Source organism: Gracilinanus agilis, chromosome 3, assembly GCF_016433145.1.
Source record: "Gracilinanus agilis isolate LMUSP501 chromosome 3, AgileGrace, whole genome shotgun sequence".
Lineage (NCBI taxonomy): Eukaryota > Metazoa > Chordata > Mammalia > Didelphimorphia > Didelphidae > Gracilinanus > Gracilinanus agilis.
This window is the reverse complement of record NC_058132.1, coordinates 504,356,997-504,374,603: the sequence shown is the minus strand read 5'-3', so window position 1 is coordinate 504,374,603 and position 17,607 is coordinate 504,356,997. Positions and strand designations below refer to the sequence as shown.

The following is a 17,607-nucleotide window of genomic DNA, read 5'->3' as shown; positions in this document are numbered from 1 at the left end:
AATCCCCAGGGCCAGATGGATTCACAAGTGAATACTATAAAATATTTAAAGAACAACTAATCCTAATACTATACAAACTATTTGACAAAATAAGCAAAGAAGGAGTTCTACCAAATTCCTTTTATGACACAAATATGATACTGATCCCAAAGCCAGGCAGATCAAAAACAGAGAAAGAAAACTACAGATCAATATCCTTAATGAACACAGATGCAAAAATCTTAAATAGAATATTAGCGAAATGACTCCAACAAGTGATTATGAAGGTTATTCATTATGATCAGGTAGCATTTATACCAGGAATGCAAGGATGGTTCAATATTAGGAAAACCATCCACATAACTGATCATATTAAGCAAACCAACAAAAATCACATGATTATCTCAGTAGATGCAGAAAAAGCCTTTGACAAAATACAACACTCATTCCTGTAGAAGACACTAGAAAGTATAGGAATAGAAGGACCTTTCCTAAAAATAACAAACAGTATTTATTTAAAACCATCAACAAGCATCATCTATAATAGGAATAAATTAGAAGCCTTCCAAATAAGATCACGAGTGAAACAAGGATGCCCATTATCACCTCTATTATTTAACATGGTACTAAAAACACTAGTAGTAGCAATTAGAGAAGAAAAAGAAATTGAAGGTATTAAAACAGGCTATGAGGAGACCAAGCTATCACTCTTTGCAGATGACATGATGGTCTACTTAAAGAATCCTAAAGAATCAACCAAAAAGCTAGTGGAAATAATCAACATCTTAAGCAAAGTTGCAGGATACAAAATAAACCCACATAAATCATTAGCATTTCTATATATTTCTAACACATTTTGGCAGCAAGAGTTAGAGAAATTCCATTTAAAATCACCCAACAATATAAAATACCTAGGAATCTATTTGCCAAGACAAACACAGGAATTATATGAACACAACTACAAAACACTTTCCACATAATCAAATCTAGATCTAAACAATTAGAAATACATTAATAATTAATTAAAATACATGGGTAGGACAAGATAACATAATAAAAATGACAATCCTACCCAAATTAATTTACTTATTCAGTGCCATAAGATTCAAACTTCAAAGAAACATTTTTACCGAATTAGAAAAAACTATAACAAAGTTCATTTGGAAGAAAATATGATAAAGAATGTCAAGGGAAATAATGAAAAAAAAAGTGAAGGAGATGGGCCTAGCAGTACAAGATCTTAAACTGTTCTATAAAGCAGTGGTCATCAAAATATATGGTACTGGTTAAGAGACAGAAGGGAGGATCAGTGGAATAGACTTGGGGTAAATGACCTCAGCAAGACCCCAGCTTTTGGGACAAAAATCCACTATTTGACAAAACCTGCTGGGAAAATTGGAAAACAGTATGGGAGAGATTAGGTTTAGATCAGCATCTCACATCCTACACCAAGATAACCTCAGAATGGGTGAATGACTTGAATATAAAGAAGGAAACTATAAGTAAATTAGGTGAACATAGAATCGTATACTTGTCAGATTTTTGGGAAAAGAAAGATTTCAAGACCAAGGAAGAGTTAGAAAAAATTACAAAATGTAAAACAAATAATTTTGGTTACATTAAATTAAAAAGTTTTTGTACAAACAAAACAAATGCAACCAAAATTAGAAGGAACGCAACAAATTGGGAAAAAATTTTTATAACAAAAACCTCTGACAAAGGTTTAACTATTCAAATATATAAGGAGCTAAATTAATTGTACAAAAAATCAAGCCATTCCCCAACTGATAAATGAGCAAGGGATATGAATAGGCAATTTTCAGGTAAAGAAATCAAAACTATCAATAAGCATATGAAAAAGTCTTCCAAATGTCTTATAATTAGAGAAATGCAAATCAAAACAACTCTGAGGTACCACCTCACACATAGAAGATTGGCTAACATGACAGCAAAGGAAAGTAATAAATGTTGGAGAGGATGTGGCAAAATTGAGACATTAATGCATTGCTGGTGGAGTTGTGAATTGATCCAACCATTCTGGATGGCAATTTGGAACTATGCCCAAAGAGCTTTAAAAGATTGCCTGCCGGGGGGGCAGCTGGGTAGCTCAGTGGATTGAGAGTCAGGCCTAGAGAAGGGAGATCCTAGGTTCAAAACTGGCCTCAGACACTTCCCAGCTGTGTGACCCTGGGCAAGTCACTTGACCCCCATTGCCCACCCTTACCACTCTTCCATCTATAAACCAATACACAGAAGTTAAGGGTTTTAAAAAAAAAAGATTGCCTGCCCTTTGATCCAGCCATACCACTGCTGGGTTTATACTCCAAAGAGATAATAAGGGAAAAGACTTGTACGAAAACATTTATATCCGCGCTCTTTGTGGTGGCAAAAATTGGAAAATGAGAGGATGCCCTTCGATTAGGGAATGACTAAACAAATTGTGGTATCTGTTGGTGATGGAATACTATTTTGCTCAAGGGAATAAAGAACTGGAGGAATTCCATGTGAACTGGAATGACCTCCAGGAATTGATGCAGAGTTAAAGGAGCAGAACCTGGAGAACCTTATACATAGAGATGGATACATAGAGAGTGGCACAATTGAATGTAATGGACTTCTCTACTAGTAGCAATGCAATGATCCAGGACGATTCTGAGGGACTTATGAGAAAGAATGCTATTCACATTCAGAGAAAGAACTGTGGGAGCAGAAACACAGAAGAAAAACAACTGCTTGACTACATGGGTCGATGGAAACATGATTGGGGATGTAGACTCTAAACGACCATCCTAGTGCAAATAACAATAATATGAAATAGATCTTGATCAATAATACATGTAAAACCCAGTGGAATTGTGTGTTGGCTATTGGAGGTGGGTGGGAGGAGGAGAGGGAAAGAACATGAATCATGGAACCATGGAAAAATGTTCATATTTAATAAAATAAAATTAAAAAATAAAGTATAAAAATCATTCTTAGCTGCTGGCCATGTAAAAACAGGCAGCAGGCCATGGACCAGAAGATGCCGCAAACTCTTATGCCAAAGACTCTGGGTTGGTAGCAGTAAAGGCAAGATCCTGATTCTACCTCAGTGGGTCCCTGTAAACTAGCATAGGCCAAATACTTCACTTGTAATTGGTTTTGCTTTGAATGATTGTTTGCCTGGTGAATGTTAAATGTGATGCAGTTACTTCCCAAGCGAGATATGACATAACTGAAATACATTTACTACTCAAGTGAACTCCATGAAAGAAGAGAAAATGTCTTGGCTAATTCCTTTCCCCCAGTATTTGGCATTGTGTACAACCAGTAGTTACTTAATATTTATTTGTTGCTTTGATTCAAAGTCTTTCATTTAAGAACAAAGTATACAATTAAGAGTGAAGTACATATTAAGTCAATAGTGTCTTCTTTTTAAAATTAAACTAAAGGGTGGTTGGTCTGGCTCTCCTGGATTATTTTCCTCAAAAGCTGTTTATTTTAGGGGCAGCTGGGCAGCTCAGTGGATTGAGAGTAAGCCCTAGAGATGGGAGGTCCTAGGTTCAAAGCCAGCCTCAGACACTTCCTAGCTGTGTGACCTTGGGCAAGTCACTTGACCCCCATTGCCCACCCTTACCACTCTTCCACCTATGAGCCAATACACAGAAGTTAAGGGTTTAAAAAAAAAAGAAAAGAAAAGCTGTTTATTTTGCATTAGCAGATGAGAAACCAGGGCAGCTAGATGGCACAGAATGCCAGGTCTGGAGTCAGGAAGAGTCATCTTCCTGAGTTCAAATCTGGCTTCAGACACTAACTTGTTTGACTCTTGGCAAGTCACTTCACTTTGTTTGCCTCAGTTTCCTCATCCATAAAATAAGTTGGAGAAGGAAATGGTGGACCACTCCAGTATCTTTGGCAAGAAAACCCAAAAATGAAGTCCTGGAAGGTCATATACAACTGAAAAGTGGACTGAATAATAATGAGAAACTACATTCATAACTCTTTGAACTTGTATATTTGCTGAAGCACCTACTTTTGCATCTATGCTGTTTTTTTAAAAATAGATTTTTACCCCCCACCCCTTATATCTTCCACAGGGCAATTTGCGAGAAGAAAGCAGATTTCTCTGTCATTTGCTGTCTCTCTGCTGGTGGTATCCATCTTCATACTGACCATTGGCCTTGCAGCGACAACCAGAACTCAGAATGTAACTGTGGGAGGCTACTATCCAGGAATTATTGTGAGTGCAGCACAGGCGTGCTTGGGATGGCAGGCTATAGGGTGCTATTTGTGGTATGGATGAAGGAAATTCATATTTCTCAGCTCCTTTTCTCATTGTTTCGTGCCATGAAATTGGAAGTTGTCCAGAAGTCAGGGTGTAGGCCCTGGGTAATCCCACAAGGAAGTTCTTTTGGCATACACTGGCAAAAGCATCTTTCAGGACTCCATCTAGGGCAATGTGTGGGTGCAGTTATGGAGAAGAAGGTCAAGGATCTGAGCTGTGGAAGGTAAAGGCCTTTCCCCTTTGGTTTTAGAATTGCATGCTTTGTGTACAAATACATTAAAAAACTTTGGATCAATAAAGAGATCTAGAAGAACTTTTTCTTTAAAAGTTAATTTACTTAATGCTTAATATTAATCACATTAAGATGTAAACAGGATATCATTAGAGGCATATTTCTCTAAGAAATATAGATATTTTGGCAAGGGACCAAAATATTCTAAATGGAATAAAACTGTCCAAAGTCTGTTTTGGGAATTAAATAATAGAAAGAATGAATTCCTTTCATTCACTAGTTTGACAAATATGTCATTTAAATCATTTACGTGGGACACTAATTAAAGTTCCTATGAACAAACCAGCAATTCATTATAATGAGCTGGTGTTAGGGAAAAAATGATGTCTGTGTTGAAAATGGGAAAATCCTCAGCATGCTTTTTTGAAGTCATTTTTGAAAAATAGATAGTTAAAAGAATGAGCCCTATTGAAGAATTCCAAAAACCATTGTACCAAAGTGTCTGTGCTAATGTTCTTTCTCATGCTAGGACAAAGGTGGGCCTATTCTATTTTTTAACCCTTACCTTCCACTTTAGAATCAATACTATGTATTGGTTCCAAGGTAGAAGAGTGGTAAGGACTAGGTAAAGGGGGTTAAGTGACTTGCCCAGGGTCACACAGCTGAGAAGTGTCTGAGACCAGATTTGAACCTAAGACCTCCCATCTCTAGGCCTGGCTCTCAATCCACTGAGCTATCCAGCTGCCCCCAAGCCTATTCTTAATGGCAGGGCCAGTGAAGTGACTCTGGTGTGCCCTAGAAAGCCAGAAATAGAGACCAGGGTGGTTGACAGGAGACTCACAAACCTTGTAGACCATATATTGTACTTAAGGAATATACCCAACTTCTAGATCCCACATGTAATGTGGTTGCTTATTTTGAGATTTTACTGAAATGTTTTCAGGAAATATTCTATTGTCAGCATTATAACATGAACTGAAATTTTCTCCTAAATATTGATTCAGTGTCTTTGTAAATGTGTTTTGGGCAATTTAGATGATCAAAATACATTTACAAGAGATAAAAAAGTAAGGGAGAGTCATGGAAGATAAACACCTAACCATGGGATAGTGCTATTAATAGCCTCTGGAGCATTAAAGCTCAGAATGAGCTGAAAGTAGTAATGAATGCTGATAACTACAGAAAGAAAACTTACCAAAACTGTGTCGGAGCTAGAGGTAGATCTAGAAAGGATAGGGTTATTGTTTTGAAATCTGGAGTAGATGATCATGGACAAAGAAAAAAGGAAGGTGCTATAGCTACATCCTAGTTGGTGCGAATAATGAATTGCCTGAAGAGGTCATATTACATATGAATTCACACTATTGAAAGTAATAATTATGTAAAATATGGTAATTATTTCCAGTTTCCTGATAGTGATAAGTAGTACAGATTCAAATAATGCAAGCATTTCGGGAGATTCAACATTCACACTAAGCAAAATCTAGCTATACTCAGTGATTATTTTATTTCTCTTTTTTCACCAAGGAAAATGGACTTTGGACTGGGAGAGATGGCCTTAAATGCTCTCACTCTCATCTTCTGACTCTTAAATATACATAAGAATATACTTGGATATTTCACAAATTCTTGCATAATGCCTTTATAGATGCAGAGAAAGGTGGGCTAGTTGAATTTAGGGGGATCCAGAAGTGTTTGAATGTCCAGGCCCAAAGAGTAGTCAGATGTCTTCTCATTAGGAGAATGAGAAGTTAGGAGGTAGTTGGATAGTATTAACTATTTCTCAGAAGGAAGTCTCTAGTAGTGGAGGGATTTAGGGATCTGCCCTTGGTCCTGAATTTTTCAACATTTTTATTTGTAATAGCTGAGGACAAAGATGGCATATGCTTATAGAATTTTCAGTTGACTTGAAGCTGAGAGGGATAACTCAGGTCTTAGATAACAGAGTCAAGACCTCAAAAGATCTTAAAAGGTGGGAATAAACGGCTGGATCTAGTAAGATGAAATCAAATAGGAAGAAATCTTACTTGGGAAGTTATTTTTAAAAAATACAAGTACTGTAATGGGGCATGCAGAGCTACTTATAAGTTCATGTGAGAAAATCCGAGAATTTTAGTAAACTTGCATACTCAATAGAAATCAGTGGAAGCCAATTATCCTCACTGCAATCTTGAGTTGTATCAAGAGACATAATATGCTTAATTAGGTAAATGGTAATCTCAGTACTTTGCACTGGTATATTTTATTATTTAATTTTTTATGTTTTTAAATTTATTTTTAAATTTTTTTATATTTATAAATTTTTATTTATAATTTATAACTTATTTATAAATTATATATTCCATATAATTATATATTTCAATGTATAAAAATTTATTATTAAATTTAAATTTAATTTAATATGTTTAATTCTGAATGCTATATTTTAAGAAGCACATTGATAAACTAGAGGTTATCCAGAAGAAGGCAACCAAGAAAATGAAAAACTAGAAGCCATGCCATACAAGTTGAAGATACTGAGGATATTTAGCCTGGGGAAGAGAAGACTGAGTATGGGGCATGATAGTTGTCTTCAGATATTTAAGGGGCTGTCATCTATTTTATATACACCTATATGTCTACATGTCTCCTCTGTTGGAATATAAGCTTCTTGAGGGCAGATATTGCTTCACTTTTATCTTTGTATCCCCATTGCCTAGCATAGTCTTTGGTATACAGTATTTAATGAAGACTTGTTGACTGATTAACTGAGGTAGGAGATCCCAAAGACAAAGAATACCACAATGTTGAAGGGAATCTGCCATGAGTAGGATAAATGTAAATTTTGTGGATTAGATAAAAATTGTCAAGGTGATTTTAGGGAAAGAGAATTGGCATTGCCCTCCCTGTCCATATTTGCCAACTGCTGTTATGTCATTTAGTTGTGGCTAACCCTTTGTGAACCCATATGAGTTTTTTTTTTGGCAAAGATTCTAGAATGGTTTTATTTTTCTCTTTTGTTTTCAAATCATTTACATTTCCTAATTTGTTCCTTTCCCTTCCCCTACTAGAAAGTGATTTCATAACAAAAAAAAAATTAAAAAGAGAGGCGGGGAATGAGTTCAGCAAAAATAATGAATACATTAAAAAATCATGACATCTGTATTTTCACACATCCTAGTTTCTCACCTTAGCAAAGAAGACAGCCATCAATTTTCTTATATCCCTTCTTTGAGGAAAAGGGTGGGTCATTATGATTTTACATCATTCCTTTCCATTTCCTTCTTTTTTTTAAACTTTTACCTTCTTTCTTAGAATCAATACTATGTATTTGTTTCAAGGCAGAAGAGCACTGAGGGCTAGGCAATGGGGGTTATGTGACTTACCCAAGGTCACATAGGAAGTATCCGAGACAAGATCTGAACCCAGGACCTCCTGTCTATAGGCTTGGCTCTTAATCCACTGAGCTATCTAGCTGCCTTCAAATCATCTCATCTCAATTGTTTCATTTTTGTTTCTCCATTTAAATTATTATGATCATTTTGTATATTTGTTTAACTCACTTTGCTCAGATAAGTTTTCCCATGTCTATTTGTATTGGTCATATCTGTCATTTCTTTTAGCCCAGCAATATTCCTTTACTTTCTTGTGCCATAATTTGTCTGGCCATTCTCCAGTTGATGGACCTTTTCTTTGTTTTCAATTCATTGCTACTATAAGACATGTTATTATAAATATTTTTATATATTTGGGACCTTTCTTTATGTCATTGACTTCTTTGGTATTTAGCCTAGTGATAAGATCTCTGGGACAAAGAGTGTGAACATTTTAATTACTTTCTTTGAACAATTTAAAGTTTTTTTCCAGAACAATTGAACAAATCCATAACTTGGCTATCAGGAATTAGTATTCCTATCGTTCCATAATGTTTCCAGCATTTTCCAGTTTTCTGAGTGTAAAATATCAAGGTTGTTTTGATTTGCATTTCTTATTATTAGTATTTGTAACATTCTTTCATATGGTTGTCTATGGTTTGCAGTTGTTATGAAAACTATTTGTTTATATCTTTTGATTACTTTATTGGGTGGTAACCTATTCTTTTCCTCTTACTATCATTGTTGTTTATTAGTTCAGTCATGTCTGACTCTGTGTGAGTTTTCTTGGCAAAGATAGTGAAATAGTTTGCCATTTCTTTCTCCACTGTATCCCCATCTTGCAGATGAGGAATTGAGGCAAATAGAAGTTAAATGATTTGCCCATGGACACATTCCTTCTAAGTATTTGAGGTTGGATTTGAATATTTCTGACCACAAGCCTAGTACTTTATTCACTGCACCACTTAGCTGCTTTTGTCCTCTTAATATAGGGCTTTATTTTTAAGAAATATGTTTCAAAGTATTAGCACACTCTTTTATCTTCGAGGCCTAGTTTCATCTTTAAAAACCCCCAACAAACTCTTATCTTCTGTCTTAGAATCAATACTGTGCATTGGTTCCAAGGCAGAAGAGTGATATGGGATAGGCAAAGAGGGTGAAGTAACTTGCCCAGGGTCACACAGCCAGGAAGTGTCTGAGGCTAGATTTGAATCCAGGACCTTCCGTCTCTGGGTCTGGCTTTCAATCCACTGAGCCACCCAGTTGTCCCCCTAGTTTCTTCTTAATAGGTAACTTTTGAAGACACACTCTGACTTCAAAAATGAAATTGATCTTTTAGGAGTAGTAAATTTTAGGAGTAGTAAAAGGCAGGTGTGGGGATACTTTAAGGCATGGGATCTTTTTTATTACTTCTCAGATCTCCCTGAGTTGACAATAAAGCATCTTCATATGACTTTCCTACCATTATTTTACATATCACTGAACCAAGAAAGCACACTTCTGTGAACACATTCAGAATTCCTTCAGAAATATATTCCTCCATGTCAAATCTCTGGTCAGGTATGTTGTGGCTGGATACTTCTTGCCCCCTAAGTGAACTCACCTGAAAAAATTAAATTTGATGCTCTTAAAGTTCAGTTTGTGATAGTTTCCTCTTGCTCACTGTATTGTGTATGGCCTGGGAACAGCATAGCAGGGTCCCTGGGATCACAAGCATTCATTTTAAAGAACCTTTTTTATTAATAAAAGAAGAAGGAGAAGGAGGAGAAAGAGGAGGAGGAGGAGGAGGAGGAGCAGGAGGAGGAGGAGGAGGAGAAGGAGGAGAAAGAGGAGGAGAAGGAGAAGGAGAAGGAGAAGGAGAAGGAGAAGGAGAAGGAGAAGGAGGAGAAGGAGAAGAAAGAAAGAAGAAAGAAGAAGAAAAGAAAGCTGAGATCCTACTTTTTGACCTCTCAATACTCTGTGGTTAGAATTTCTCACACAACTTCATTTAGAGTTCACAGTTGGGCAGCATATTCTCATTCTGCAGCATTAGATTTAGCCTCTTCTGCCCCGTAAAAATTGGGAATTAGGCAAAGTTCATTTCCCATCTACCTTTTTGCTACTTTTTATTTCTTTCTCTAGTCAATCAAAATTTCTGATCTGTTCCTTTAGGGTCCTATTTTTCTCATTCCAAGGTAACCTATAAAGTAATTCCTATTAAGATATTAATGATTGATGATGGATTAATATGTTGCCCTTCCTTAGTAGTCTATTTGTATTTTAGTTCCATGGGATGTCCTGAAATAGAATCCCTTATTAAGAATTCTTTATATGAAGTTCATGACTGGTCTTTGTGTTTTCAAAAAATATTATGATAATTGCATTTTAAATTCCATACATTTTATTTTATGCATTTGCAAACATCATTAAGAAAAGGGATTCACAGGTTTCACCAGGTTGCTAAAGGGGCCCATGATGCAAAAAAAGATTAAGAGCTATAGGAAGGAATTCTTTATTCCTTTTTTAAATTTAACGGGAGACCTCTTACCTTAGAGATGTGTAGGGATTAACCAGCCCACAGTGACAGGAAGGAGTAATCATAGAGACAGGAAGGAGGAACCATAGAGACAGGAAGGAGGAACCATAGAGACAGGAAGTGAGGTAGTAAAAGCAGATAAAAGGCTGTCAGTTGCTGACAGGGCTGGCCAGTGGTCTGTCATTTACTAAGTTAGGGTTGGCTGTTGCAAGGAAGTTGGCTGCTGAGCATGAGTTGGTGGTTGGCATTTAGCCGCTGGAATATAAAAGCGGGCCTGAGCTTACTGAGAGGGCTTTTTGACTTTAGCCTTTCAAGGGCTTTTTGGCTTTCGAGTTTTGGGCTTTTGATCTGGGTTGTTAGGGTTTTTTTTTCTTTCTTGAACTTTTTGGAAAGTAGCTGGTCTTCCTTGACAGACCTAATTGGGGTTGGATTAAACACTGATTGGGTTAGTTTTGATTCAGCTGGATTCGGTTGGAACTTTGTGGGGTGTTTGTTAATAGTGGTGGTTGTTAGTTATAGATAGATATAGGTAGTTTTAGGTAGTAATTATCAATAGTTATAAGATAACTAGTATAGACATTAGGAAATTTCTTTCTCTACTTCTTTCCTATATTTCTCTCCTTTACTATCTTCATTTTACTATATTCTTTAATATAGTAAACTATATTATACATATATATATAAACTAAAGTACTTTGCAAACCTTAAAGCACCATATAAATACTAGTTATTATTATTATCATCACCATTATTCATTTTTATATCATTTATATATGTGTATATGTATCTATGTAAGTAATATATTAGTTTCCATGTGTATATACAAATACACATACATATAGGTACATAATCCAGCATACAGACGTGCACGTGTATATAATATACTACATATAATATATATACATTAATAACATATTTAGATATAATTGAATGTTTACAATGTGTACTGTAAAAAATGCCTGAGTATATATTTATGTATAAAATGTCTGTATGTAAGATATATAGATAAAGTATATGAAATCTACCTTCTCTACAGTGGAACCCAAGCCCATAATTTGAATGCAAATTAAAAAAATATATTTTTATTAAATTTTTTAAAATTTAAAATTTTCATTTTTTTTGTCATGCAAAGCACACTTCCATATTGGTCATTGTTGTAAAAGCACACTCATACATAACCAAAACCCCAAAATAAAACTGTAAATACACTGATGTGAAAGAGGACTCCAACAGTTAAGTTTTCACAGATCATCATCATCCAATATTGCTGTCACTGTATAAAGTGTTCTCCCAGTTTTGCTTATTTCGCTCTGCATCAGTTTCCGCAGATCTTTCCAGCTCTTTCTGAAATCATCTTGCTTATTAGTTCTTATAGCACAGTAGTCCGAATGTAAATTTCTGCAAGTTCCTCATGTGGGAACTATTTATAGTCAATGCCTAGGATTGTCCCAAAGAACTCCAGTCCAATATGAACTTTTCTGCCTCAGGGCCAACGTAAGATGCAGATGAAGATGACTTCTTTTTGCCATCATAAAATATTTTCTAAACTTTTGTATTATTAGCTTTATTAATTACTGTTAAACTTTCTTTAGCAGACTGCTAAGCACACTGAAATATTGACCTGGTTTTCCTTTTTTCTGTTGGTTGTAGCTTGGTTTTGGATCCTTCTTGGGAATTATTGGCATCAACTTGGTGGAGAACAGAAGACAAATGGTAAGAACATTCTTTTAAACATGGAATGCCTGTGTTTCAGATAGTAAGTCTTTGGGCCAGGTTATTCTATATACACCTAAGTGAAACTCCATGCAGCACAGTGAAAAAGATCAGGAAATGGGGAAGTTCTTATGTTAAGTAAATAACATGTAAAGCAAAGATGAAATGACTGTGGATTTAGCATACTTCTATTTTGTGGTTCAAAAATTCATCTTATTTCCTTTGAGCTACAGTTCTTGATATAATCTATGCTTGCTGAATTTAACTGACTTGGGCTAAGATCATACTCAAGACACACCCTAATTGGAAAGTCTAGCAGATTCTGGCTTATAGAAATAATTTTATGAATGCTTATTGGTTGATTTGCTTGAAAGAGATTGCATAGACGGTGGAAATTGGACGTGGAAACTCCATTAGATTTATCAGAATGTTAGGGCTGTAATTTTAGAAATTACATCTGGTCTGATCCCTCTAATTTTAAAAGAAGAAATTGAGGAGGGCCTATTCTCTATTTCTTCCCAAACAGCTTTCCTCAAGCAAAACTCTCTTAAACAGTGTCCCTCTTAGCTGCAGTCTCTTAAATGGCCTCTTCCAACTCAATTCCTTCCCAAGCTTTTCTTGGTCCCTTGGCCTAAGAACATTTCTCTCATCCTCTCTCCAATGTAACTAGAAGCTGGAATCCACATTTTGCAGATTGTGCCAGAGCTGGCTGCTGCTGCTTCCCCTGGTTCCTGGCCAGCAGCAGGATCAAGAGCAGTCAGGATCAGTCAGCCTACTACTCTTCACAAGTTGTCCTTGTGTGGAGTGACTGCTCTTCCTGGTTTCATTCTTGCTGCCCTCCTCCTCCTTCCTTCTCTTCTTCAACTTCCTCGTTATTAAGCATCCTCCTTGCTGTGTAACTCCTATCTTTTTTTTTCCTAAAAAAAAGTATAAAAGTCCTTACTTTTTGTTTTAGAATCAATACTGTGTATTGGTTCTAAGGCAGAAGGGCAATAAGGGCTAGGCAATGGGGTTAGGTGACTTGCCCAAGATCACACAGCTAGGAAGTATCTAATATCAGATTTGAACTCAGGACCTCCCTTCTCTAGACTTGGCTCTCAATCCACAGGATTAACCTAGCTACCCCCACTTGTATCCTTCTTGACATCACAATGGTCTTGGTTCCTTCTTTAATAAATTGGAGAAGAGATAAAACTAAGAACAAAAAAAGAAATTGAGGCATTTAAAAGTGAAAACTCCGTGTAAGACTTCATAGCCATTACAGAGTCAGCACTAAAACTCAGATCTCTCCTTTCCAAATACAATGCTCTTCTCCTTATAAAGCTACTACTTTCCAGTCTGACCTTGTTTTGAAAGACTAAAGTCTTATTAAAGCTAAGAATTACATTTATCAGTTTTTTAAAGTTGTTTTTCAATTAATTCATGGTCTCAGGAGCATATTTATTGCAGAATCCCTGTTTGAGCTATACATCAATAAAAATAAACAGTTGACTTTTTTCCTCTAATTATGGTGAAATTGGGATCCTAATCTTTTTTCCCCTGCCTCTCTTTTTTTCTCCTCAAACACTACATTAAATAGTTAAATAAACCATACCTATTATCTTGACTTCTTATTTCACCATCAAATTTACAAGTAATCTTGCCTTTCTTATTGATTGCATGGGCAAAACTTAGTAAGAGATTCACTGAAGCAAATTCCAAACCCAGCTTCATGTTCCCTGTGAGATATGACACATTCACACTTTAAGGCTCTTGAGAAGGAAGGTCATGATTGTTTAGAGTTTATAAGGCTTAGCAGGCAAGAGAGAGAAAGAGAGAGATAGACAGAGAGACAGAGAGACAGAGAGGAGAGATAAAAAGACGGAGAGAGGTGAGACAAAGAGAGAGGGAGAGAGACAGAGGGTCAGAGACAAAGAGACATAGACAGAGAGAAAGAAACACAGATTGAGACAGAGAAACAGAGAGACGTACACAGTGACAGAAAGAAACACACAAAATGAATTACTTATTTGTCTAAATAAAACAAACAGGGAAAAGAAGGATATTTTTTTCCTTTTTTAAAAATGTTTATTAATATTAATTTTTAACATGGTTACATGATTCATGCTCCTACTTTCCCCTTCACCCCCCGCAGTCCCCCCACCCATGGCCAATGCACATTTCCACTGGTTTTAACATGTGTCATTGATCAAAACCTATTTCCAAATTGTTGTTAGTTGCATTGGTGTGGTAGTTTCGAGTCTACATCCTCAATCATGTCCACCTCAGCCCATGCGTTCAAGCAATTATTTTTCTTATATGTTTCCTCTCCTGCAGTCCTTCCTCTGAATGTGGGTAGCATTCTTTACCATAAATCCCTCAGAACTATCCTGGGTCATTGCATTGCTGCTGGTACAGAAGTCCATTACATTCTATTTTACCACAGTATATCAGTCTCTGTGTACAATGTTCTTCTGGCTCTGCTCCTTTCACTCTGCATCAGTTCCTGGAGGTCTCTCCAGTTCACTTGGAACTCCTCCAGTTTATTATTCCTTTTAGCACAATAGTATTCCATCACCAACATATACCACAGTTTGTTCAGCCATTCCCCAATTGAAGGGCATACTCTCATTTTCCAGTTTTTTGCCACCACAAAAAGTGCAGCTATAAATATTTTCGTACAAGTCTGTTTATTTATGATCTCTTTGGGGTACAAACCCAACAATGGTATGGCTGGATCAAAGGGCAGGCATTCTTTTATAGCCCTTTGAGCATAGTTCCAAATTGCCAGCCAGAATGGTTGGATCATTTCACAACTCCACCAGCAATGCATCAATGTCCCAATTTGGCCACATCCCCTCCAACATTCATTACTCTCCCCTTCTTTCATTTTAGCCAATCTGCTAGGTGTGAGGTGATACCTCAGAGTTGTTTTGATTTGCATTTCTCTAATTATTAGAGATTTAGAACACTTTCTCATGTGCTTATTGATACTTTTGATTTCTTTACCTGAAAATTGCCTGTTCATGTCTCTTGCCCATTTATCAATTGGGGAATGGCTTGATTTTTTATACAATTGCTTTAACTCCTTGTATATTTGAGTAATTAGACCCCTGTCAGAGTTTTTTGTTATAAAGATTTTTTCCCAATTTGTTGTTTCCCTCCTGATTTTGACTACATTGTTTTTGTTTGTACAAAACCTTTTTAGTTTAATATAATCAAAACCATTTAATTTACATTTTGTAATTTTCTCTAACTCTTGCTTGGTTTTAAAATCTTTCCTTTCCCAGAGATGACAGGTATACTATTTTGTGTTCACTTAACTTATTTATAGTTTCCCTCTTTATATTCAAGTCATTCACCCATTCTGAATTTATCTTGGTGTAGGGTGTGAGATGTTGATCTAGACCTAATCTCTCCCATATTGTTTTCCAAATTTCCCAGCAGTTTTTGTCAAATAGTGGATTCATGTCCCAAAAGTTGGGCTCTTTGGGTTTATCATAGACTGTCTTGCTGATGTCATTAACCCCAAATCTATTCCACTGATTCTCCCTTCTGTCTCTTAGCCAGTACCATATTGTTTTGATGACTGCTGCTTTATAGTATAGTTTAATATCTGGTACTGCTAGGCCCCTTTCCTTCACATTTTTCTTCATTATTTCCCTTGATATTCTTTTTTTTTAAATTTTTTTTTAACCCTTGTACTTCGGTGTATTGTCTCATAGGTGGAAGATTGGTAAGGGTGGGCATTGGGGGTCAAGTGACTTTCCCAGGGTCACACAGCTGGGAAGTGGCTGAGGCCAGGTTTGAACCTAGGACCTCCTGTCTCTAGGCCTGACTCTCACTCCACTGAGCTACCCAGCTGCCCCCTCCCTTGATATTCTTGATCTTTTGTTATTCCAAATGAAATTTGTTATAGTTTTTCCTAATTCAGTAAAGAAGTTTTTTGGTAATTTGATAGGTATGGTGCTAAATAGATAAATTAATTTGGGTAGAATGGTCATTTTTATTATGTTAGCTTGTCCTACCCATGAGCAATCAATGGCTTTCCAGTTGTTGAGCTCCAGTTTTATTTGTTTGGAAAGTGTTTTGTAGTTGTTTTTGTATAATTGCTGTGTTTGTTTTGGTAGATTCCCAAGTATTTTATATTGTCCAGGGTGATTTTAAGTGGTGTTTCTCTTTCTACCTCTTGCTGCTCTAATGTGTTGGAAATATATAGAAATGCTGATGATTTATGTGCATTTATTTTGTATCCTGCAACTTTGCTAAAGTTGTTGATTATTTCTACCAGCCTCTTAGTTGATTCTCTAGGATTTTTTAAGTATACCATCATATCATCTGCAAAGAGTGATAGCTTAGTCTCCTCATTGCCTATTTTGATACCTTCAATTTCTTTTTCTTCTCTAATTGCTACTGCTAGTGTTTCTAGTACTAAAAGAAGGATATTTTGATTGGTAAAGAATGATTGAGTTAAAATCAAAGAGAACTAGAGGGGTTGTATATCAAGAATATAGTTCAAGTTAGATATTAGAAAAAATATTTTTGGTCATAAATATTATGAAAAAGGCATTTTAAAAAATGGGGTGCTGATATACCCCATGAACAAAAGAATGCTTGCATTCGGGACTCTTGTCTAAAGTGTAGCCCTCCAGATGGTTGGTTCCAGGTCCAGGCAGTCCACATTTATTCTGGTCACCAGTGTGATCTTACTTTTTCCATTCTTAATGAGAAACAGTGAAAATGGAATGTAGTCAGTGATGTGCTGGAAAATGTTTAACAACTGTCTCTCTGAAAACACAGGATACATTTTAAATTTTAATCTGCATTACTCACAGTTTTTTCCCATCTCTTTCTTAAGTCTAGACAACTAACAAGACAATAAATCAGGCCCAGATTTGTGGTGTCTGCCAATTTCTGAACTATAAAGTCTCACACTAAAAAATTATACAATCAACTCTTGTGAGATACTTGTAACCAGTGATTTGTAACATATTCTCATAATGAAGGAGTATGAATATCAAATACTTTCTTTAGTCTTTCCTCATGTACAGGTCATTATCTATGGATTTTTTTAAAAGAGTAGCTAATTGCATGAAGTCTATATGAAAGTTGAAGTAGCCCTGTGATTCAAAGGGCCATAAAAAAAACTATGCATACCCTTTGACTTAGCGATATCACTACTGGGTCTATATCCCAAAGAGATCAGAGATAAGGGAAAAGGACCTACCTTTTCCAAAATATTTTAGCAGCTCATTGTAGTGGCAAAGAATTGGCAACTGAGGGGTTGTCTATCACTTGGAGTATATGGTTTTAATGGAATACTATTGTGCCATAAGAAATGATGAACAGGATGAATTCAGAAAACTCTGCAAAGAATTATATGAACTGATGCAAAGTGAAGTGAGCAGAGCCAGGAGAACAATGTTTATGGTAACAGAAATTAATAAAAAAGAAATAAGAAAAAGTAACTAAAAATGCTAAATCATATCATAGATTTTGAAATGGATTTTCCAAAAGGGCTTAAGCAATAATAACACACTGAAATAAGTATTCAAATTCCCAATATGATCAC

General features: G+C 36.0%; 1 protein-coding gene across 1 annotated transcript in view; it reads left to right on the top strand.

The window, feature by feature from the left end:
• The first annotated feature begins 2,989 nt into the window (after positions 1–2,989).
• Positions 2,990–17,607, top strand: part of TMEM255B (transmembrane protein 255B) — a 103,158-nt gene continuing 88,540 nt past the window's right edge. The window contains exons 1-3 of the mRNA XM_044669323.1: positions 2,990–3,032; positions 4,023–4,198; positions 11,994–12,056. Of these exons, the coding sequence (XP_044525258.1) occupies positions 2,990–3,032; positions 4,023–4,198; positions 11,994–12,056 (282 nt within the window). The remainder of the gene's footprint in view (positions 3,033–4,022; positions 4,199–11,993; positions 12,057–17,607) is intronic.